Source organism: Melanostigma gelatinosum, assembly GCF_949748355.1.
Source record: "Melanostigma gelatinosum genome assembly, chromosome: 24".
NCBI classification, from domain to species: Eukaryota; Metazoa; Chordata; class Actinopteri; order Perciformes; family Zoarcidae; genus Melanostigma; species Melanostigma gelatinosum.
In genome coordinates this window covers 1,352,819-1,360,903 of record NC_136657.1, presented here as the reverse complement: position 1 = coordinate 1,360,903, position 8,085 = coordinate 1,352,819, and the positions used below count along the sequence as shown (strand labels likewise).

Below are 8,085 nucleotides of genomic sequence, written 5' to 3'. Positions count from 1 at the left end.
CCATGTGTCCTACTCCATAGCTCCGAAGGGGTCAAAGACCGAGTCCCAGCCTTCAGGTGACCGTGATAGCCTTGCTTTTAACCAGGAAGTAGCATGCTGCATATCTCCGCTGAGCATATAACATACTACCATACTACTTAGTATGCCAGAACAAGATCTAGTATGTCCCAATTGAATGTATAGAGCCGTAAAAAGACAGATGTCTGGGATTTGGACCACAGTGAAGGCCTTTCTCATGGCACAGTGAGAGTGACAGTGAGCCAGCATGAACCCATCCCGGGAACCTGGAGTACATCTGTGCTTCTCTCATTGTGACGAGTCCAACTGTCTGCTGGGAGGAGCTCTAATGTATTCGGTCAGTAACAATGTCGAGTCAGTACAGCATGTATATGCTACTGTCAATGCATGTCATATTGTACTGAAATTGTTATGGAATAGAATAGAAAGAGCACATAACTCAGTATTTAAACGATGAAATGATGACAGAAACCCGGAGACATCAGTGATAAAATCAGTTTATTAAAGATTGTCCCCAGAGAGGATATAAGGCCAGAACACAGCAGGCTGTCTCTCATCTCTACCAAACACTGAATGGCTGCAAGACATCTATCAAAGTGGTGGTTTGGTGCAGAAACACACTAAACCACTTCTGTCCATCAATCAAACTAATGATTTGAAAGAAATAAAGCTGCATTCAAGGGAGCTAGAACTTTTTCCTGAATTCTGCTATTCTCAAAAACCTGTAATAAAATACCAAATTGATTAAAATAAAACAAATTATGTCACACTCAAATCATTTTCTTTTCAGAAAGAGTAAATTACCATGACAGGAGGCACTGTTTTTAACTGATAAAGGTGATTATTGTAGGAAAATAAATGCAAGTTTCACCCGCGCTGCACTGTTGATGCTGCCAACAGGAGCAGGGAGACTTTGGATAAGTGAGGACAGGATTACAACGGTGGTGTTTTCAGAATGAGTCCATCAAAAAGTTAAACCAAGTAGCACCGAGGCCTGCCCACACTCAGCCAGTCAGGATTAGATACAAAAGCAGGATGTCAACGATGATCACAATCTGTGTACATAGTGGCAACGCATCAGTATAGAGAGTACACATTCAGTACAATGAAATGTTCATACAATGTACAAGTACACAACGCTCTTCATCTTGATTTGACCTCAGATTCCTTATTACCATTAAGACAGATATTCAGTGACGAAATGTATTTCATATACTGTGCCTATACTGGGAGGGTTGACTGCACTGTGATCCACTGAACACTGTAGTGCAGTTGTTTTTACAATCATCAATGTTTTTTTCTTAAGTAAGGCTTACAGGAAAAGTGTCGGATTTATTACAGCTTGAATATGACTTATTACTGAATTTGTCCTGCAGTGTCTGCAGGCTAACGCAGGCTAACGCAGGCTAACGCAGGCTAACGCAGGCGAGCTAACGTTTGTTCACGCATCACGTTAGCTAAAGTGTTTGCAACTGAAATCTCTGGTCCCGTTCCACCTGCACTGCTTCTGTCACTTTATAACGGCAGGACTGGAGGGAAAATTCTAGTTTTTTAGTTTTTGACCAGCTGGTCAAGAAACACAAGCAGTCAGATGATCCGATAATTAACCGACTAACAGTTCATCGCTTTATTTTTAGGCCAAAGTGAGACAGGAGGTCATGAGGACTGATTCTGGTGCAGTCGTCTTACAGTACTCTGATGTGGACTTCATGTCCTCAACATGTGGCCTTTATTTTCTTTGCTGTCTCTATTGCTGTGAAATAGTGTTGTGCCTTTTGATGTTACCACCTATTTAAATGATCATCACATGATATTAGGATGGTTTATACCTGATGCTTTAGTCTGGTGATATTTAGCTTAGCTACAGATCTTGGGTATGTATACATATATTGTGTATATTATGCATTATGGTGTTAATGTTCACTACACACTAGTGTGATATTTAATAATTATAAGTATAAGTTAATCATTTTGCAGTCTCGGCCCTGCAACATCCGTGGCTCCCAGAGTCCAATGCATTCACATGTCGATGGTAATATCCCAGACACAACATTGGAGGTCATGGTCATAAGACATCATAATGTCTTCTACTCCAAAGCTCTGAAACAGGACCTAGAGACACATCTTGAAGAATACTTTAGAAGGTTTTAGGAGATATTATTATTTTCTTTTTTGCCGGAGGTTAGATAAGAAGAAATGCCTGTACGCTAAATATGAAGCTTAACTTTAGCTTAGCATAAACTGTGAAAACAAGTGGCTCCAGCTCTGCCTGAACAAAATAAAGATGCACCTCTAAAGCTCACTAATTAACATGTACCGTACAAAAACAGTTCCACGCTGGAGCTATTTGTGGGTCAGTGTGTGTATTGTTCTTTAATTTCACATGTGAAATGTTGCCATGATTTACAATAAGATTTGATTTTCAGATTCCATACATTTATATGCTAAAGGTTCTGATTCAAATTAACAAAACAAGTTGTTGACTAAACTCTGTTAGATGAGCTAAACATTGTTCATTGTGCTATTTATTTAGTCCTTGCAGTGAACTTGGACCGGCCATCATCTGAAAAGTGAAACTAATAATCATTCTACAAAACCTCTTATAATTATTTGTAAAATTATAGGTGCAAAGACACAATGACTGTGCAACCCAACCTGTGAGAGCACACACACACACACACACACACACACACACACACACACACACACACACACACACACACACACACACACACACACACTGAAGACTTGTACACACACAAATAGGTAATTAGGATGAGGGCTCCACTTCCAACTGATGCAACGATATTACAGTTAAAAGTTAGGAGTTAATAGATCTATTGGATCGGCCTAGTCTATAACCTGGAGCTCATATTCTTCATATAGCTTCCTACATGGTAATGTAAATTCATCAGGATTCTACCACCTGTTGAATTTCTTTCCTCATCACCAGTATTCTCCAATCCTTACTATTACCCTCATCTCTCTTGTCATGCTTCCTTGTCTGCTTGTCACCTACAGTCACACAGGATACATCTCTCCGGGGTTTACTGAGAGACATTTTCCTCCTGTCGGTTTTCTCAAATTTTTCACCCCCCTTGTTTCCGTAATTTCCAACTCTTGCTCTTATTTAATTTGCTTTGCCACATCCAGATAGGCAAAGTGGATCTCCCTCTCAGCGGGGCAGGTGCTGGTGAACTCCTCCCTCTGATAGGCGTAGTTTAAATACCTCCACACCCCTGTCATCTCCGCTGGGATCTCAAAGCCTCTGTATTTCTTGGCTACGACCTGCAAACAGAAAAATAAAACCAGGAGTGAGTTGACAGGTGTTGGGAACATTGTTGTAGTGATCTAAGCAATCCTAATATTCCCAGAATGAATTGATATATAAATGATATGAATAAATATATTTTTGACCATTCTTTCCCTACAGTATAAAAATCAGTGAACCTTCAGGATGTGTAGTTTAGGCAGCAGGTTGCAGTCAGCCAGGGTGAGCTCAGACCCGTCTAGAGAGCTCCTGGAGGACTCGGGCAGGTCTCCTGAGGTGTCCGCATCAATCTCCTCCGGCAGGGGAGTCCTCAGGAAGTCATCAAGATGCCGGAGAGACTTCAGCAAGGTCTTCTCTAAGGCTGCAGATAGAGGCAGAGATGGAGCAGTAGACAATGTATCAGATGATATGATAGCTCCTTGAGTAACAATTATAACCGTCACATTAAGACCTTAAGATGTAGAGATCTCAAGCTATATACACATTACAGCAGAGCTGCATGCTTTTGGCCAATCAGAGCAGCCTAACAAGCTGTAAACTCAACACTGACACATTATCACCTTGTAAAGTTGATATGGTGAGCATGTTAGCAAACAGTCCACATCCAGCAGACACAGAGCAACATTATAGTTCAAAAGTCTAATATGCTGTCTCTCTGAGCTCCATTTTTGGTCTCCACCACCTTTAGAGACTAACATCTGGCAACGTCTTAATGCGTCACAATGTTCAGCAGCTAATCTCTAATACCAGCTTGTTTAGTTCGGTTAAATCAAACTCTGGAGCGTTTACCCCCTGGGTACGGTTTATTTAGAGAGGTGTGAACACAGCAATCACACTTGGGTACGAATCCAAATAGCTGAACCGAGACCTTGTTGATGAGGTGGTCTAGGTTCGGTTACAAACATACTCTTGTACCATTCCTTACAGTCCGTTTGTGGCGAAAGGATGATCCGACCACGATCCGATCCAACTGTGAGATGCTTTGCGCCTTTTTTGGACTAAACCAGCTCCCGTAGTCAGCTGTGCTGTGTGATTAATACATTTTATCCGCAGATGTGTCTCATCTTCAAACTGTATTGTTTGCAGTTTGATAAATGCAAACGATGTAATAATTAATGACCAGGACTAAGATCAACGTCGGTAGTTGTCCCTCCATTGTGGCATTGGAAAGTGGCACGTTAATCTATTTCTGGAACAATCTGCTCTTCTTTCACTCTTTATTTACTTCTGAGTGTTTTCTTGCATTGTAAATGCTGCTGCGTGAACACAAACCAAACTAGAGGCTACATGCGTTATTGTAGCAAATTGGTACCAATCTGGGAAAACACCTAACTGTGTCTCTGCTATTTGGTTATTTTCATCAAAGCTTTTCAGCCCATATCAGTCGGCCTGTCGACCCCTTTGGCTGGAACGAAAACCCTTTTCCTGAGTGAAATCATTTGAAGCCAACCCTCACACATCCTCTCTCTTACCGTCGTTGGTGTCTTTCCTCTGGTTTTTGATGTAAGCTGAGAACTTGGCGAACACATCGATGCCCGCTGTGTTGGCTTCAGGATGTTTGGGAGCCAGTCTGGGGTAGCTGACGTTAAAGACATGTTAGAGGAGTCCACTGAATAGACTTGAAGTAAATGTGTGTAAATGTGTGTCCTGTACCGTGGTGGGATCAGTTTCTCCTCCAGGAACTCCTCGATCTTGTTGACATCGACCTTGACTTCGCCATTAAAGGTCACAAAAGGAGGGTTTGTTCCTGGAGCGAGGTCCTGCAGGTCAGCCGGCTTCCTGACAACACAAAACATACAACATACGGTGTAGACAGCAAGAAAGACAGAGACTACAGTAGACTTCTGGTTGTTGCTCTCGCCTTTACACACCAGGGACAAAACAATTAAAAATATGGAATATTCGTTGAGGATGCTCAAACCTTTATCATGGAGACTGTTGGCGTCACTGATCCTGACCTGTCATCTTTCATAATATAGCTTTCTCAACAACTACATGTCAGTTCTGACACGTATGATGTCCATGTTAGCGTTGGCTAATTCACTTGGTAATAAATGCTTTTCTCTACGTTACCTTGACAACAAACTATGTTTACCCCTCTTTTGTCTCATCTTTACTTGGTTCATCACTATGTTGGGGGGAACTGTCTGTGACAGTCTGAATAACCGAAACTATGGGAGTCATTATTATTATTGGCTGTCTTGTTTTTACCGGCATTCAAAATTAGCAGAACATTTAATCAGCTGTGAAAAAATACTAATTTGGGGATTTTGTTTCATTTGCGTCATTTCAACCACAGAGACTTTCTTTCCTTAGACAAAGAATAAAAGCTTCACTGAATGTTCTACATGGTAGGCCCAAAGGTCAAAATGCATACCAGAGGAAAAACTAGCATTACGGGCACATCCTGCCAATATAGAATGGATGTGTGTGGAGCATGTTACCGTTTGAGGTCGACGGTGGTGACGTTGAAGATGACTCCTTTAAGCCACAGGATCATAAAGAGTCTCTGAGAGAATGGACAGTTACCAATGCTCTCCCCATCACTTCCCGCCTACAGACAAACACACACACACACACACACACACCAGTGCAGAGTTGAGAGAATGCCATAGATCACATAATACAAAGCCTATGGAGTGTCAGTGCCTATATGTTAGACCTGAGCTATGACCAGGTCATAGCGGTCTGTTGATAGTTGAACAAAGACAGAAGCTCCTCTGAGAGAAAGACTGGAGGTGTATGACATCACCATGACATCATGTGACATCAACATTTTTTACGACCTGGCCAGTAAATCCACGGATGAACCTTGTGTCCGTGGATATACCTGCACTCATCAACCATAACCATGTGAGTTGACCTGACGAAACCCAACCTTTCCCCAACGCTGCCATTCACGGATGCATGTAATTAGGGAAGGATTTTACTAATCACTTACCTTTACAAATAGCTCAATGATAGGGAAGCCCAATTTCTTTACTGCAATGTCACACCAGGACATGGTGGCCAAGTGAAAGGTGATGTGAAAGTTCACACTCCTCTGAAGACCCCCCAAAGACAGCTTCTTACCCCAGTAACAAAAAAAAAACCCAACAAAAAGTATAATCCATGTTTAGTTCGTCCAAAACAGCGGCCCTCTTATCCTTTAGGCCACGATAATATACCACAAACCAGCACCATGCTTGTCTGCCTGTCTGTCTGCCTGTCTGCCTGTCTGTCTGTCTGTCTGTCTGTCTGTCTGTCTGTCTGTCTGTCTGTCTGTCTGCCTGTCTGCCTGTCTGACTGTCTGCTTGTCTGTCTGCCTGCCTGTCCATCTGCCCGCTCCTCAGACTGCTGCTTGGTTTTTCCTGCTTTCTCTGGAATGCCATTGTCTCCTCCACACACAACTCCTCTTTGTCTGAACGAATATTAAACTCAGTCTCAAGTCAAAATATGTGTGCGTATTAACCACATTGTGAGGGTAAAACATGTTCACAAAGTTACAATATGAGAATAAAAAGCCATGTAGGAGCAGGAAGCTGAGCATTGCTTGAGGTTATGGTAAGGGTTGAAGCAAGATGTAAGCAAGCAAGCAAGGTGTGTAGTTGAGATCAAAATGAAGACTGAGCTTTAAGATGGGTGTGGTCCGAGCAAGGGCACCAGATATAGGGGGTGGTCATTGGGGAAGGTGCCATTGGGCAACTTTCCGCCTCTGGTCCAATTTAGTGTCGTGGCTTAGTTTACATAAAATGACAATCTGATTTGAGGTCAATGTTTTTGTGAAGTTGGGAGGCACAGAACACTGCATGAGTTCCTTCATTACCCAGAGGAGTGGGTGGGAGTGGAATCTCAAACACACACAAAGTAACTGGTGTGAATGGAAAAATGTTTTTCACACCTACAGCAGCTGAGACGTCTCTTTTGTTTCCCACACTGAATACATCCAACATGGATTCTTTACATGAATCAGTAGCAGTGATTCATGGCTGAGCAGGAGTGTAAGTAGACGGGACAGCTCGGTTCAACAGATCAGCACTGGACCACAGTTAGTGCCACAGATCTAATTGTAATGAATGCCCTGTGTTAAAAACAACAACCAGTAAACCTTGAGTCAACCCTTGGTGCTAGGCTGTTAAACATAATGTACATGCAGTATTTAGTTTGAGGAGAGTATGTCTTCTTTCCAGCAACGCTGTGCCTAGAGCTCTCAGCACCAAACAGCAGGCTAATCAGCTTACAGAGTGAGAATGCAGAGATTAACCCTGCGTGCAACAGGCAGCAGCACAGCTCTGTTTGAAAGAACTTCTCAAAGAAATCCTCCACAGACCTGTATTTACTGGCTGGCTCATTGTCTGGGGGGGGGGGGGGGGGGGGGGAGTAAAGCCAGTCTAAATTGTGTCCTTCAGGGTTAGGGTTAGGTATGTTGCATGGTGCTATTGAGTCCAGCGACACAGAAGGACTCTTGAGCCTTTCCATTATTTTTCTACTTCGGTTTGTGCTGCCAACAGAGTGTCCATTGTTTGAATGTGAGCTCCCACAGAGAACAGGCTTGTTGTGTGTACGTGTGACGATATTACTGCATTTTTTCATGGTGTTAAACCTCTCTGCTGGCCTCTTTTATTTCCGCCTCACTTAGGAATGTGCTGCTGAACCAGAGAGCAAAACTGACCTCTGTTTGTGTAGGTCTTCACCTGATACATACATTAGTGTTCATTCAAGTTTAAGAATGGACACCGACATAAACTCACCAGTACAAGCTTCACAAAGGTCAAAGTTCTAACAAGGTTGTTGCATTGGCTTGTATTGTATATGTG

General features: G+C 42.5%; 1 protein-coding gene across 1 annotated transcript; it reads right to left on the bottom strand.

The window, feature by feature from the left end:
- Positions 1–602: 602 nt before the first annotated feature.
- On the bottom strand, positions 603–6,479 carry LOC306796987 (chloride intracellular channel protein 4-like). The gene is made up of 6 exons (XM_079296107.1): positions 6,231–6,479; positions 5,734–5,843; positions 4,943–5,068; positions 4,762–4,868; positions 3,469–3,650; positions 603–3,306 (listed from the first exon to the last, which is right to left on the bottom strand). Exons 1-6 carry the CDS (start codon positions 6,291–6,293, stop codon positions 3,145–3,147), a joined length of 750 nt encoding a protein of 249 aa, XP_079152233.1. The 5' UTR covers positions 6,294–6,479; the 3' UTR covers positions 603–3,144.
- Between the last annotated feature and the right edge of the window lie 1,606 nt (positions 6,480–8,085).

Excerpts from the sequence above, each read along its gene's own strand:
- LOC306796987 (XM_079296107.1), bottom strand. The coding sequence starts at position 6,293 with ATGTCCTGGTGTGACATTGCAGTAAAGAAATTGGGCTTCCCTATCATT. Across the intron at positions 5,844-6,230 it reads TCATTGAGCTATTTGTAAAG|GCGGGAAGTGATGGGGAGAG; the intron begins GTAAGTGATTAG and ends GTTTGTCTGTAG. Across the intron at positions 5,069-5,733 it reads ACCACCGTCGACCTCAAACG|GAAGCCGGCTGACCTGCAGG; the intron begins GTAACATGCTCC and ends TTGTGTTGTCAG.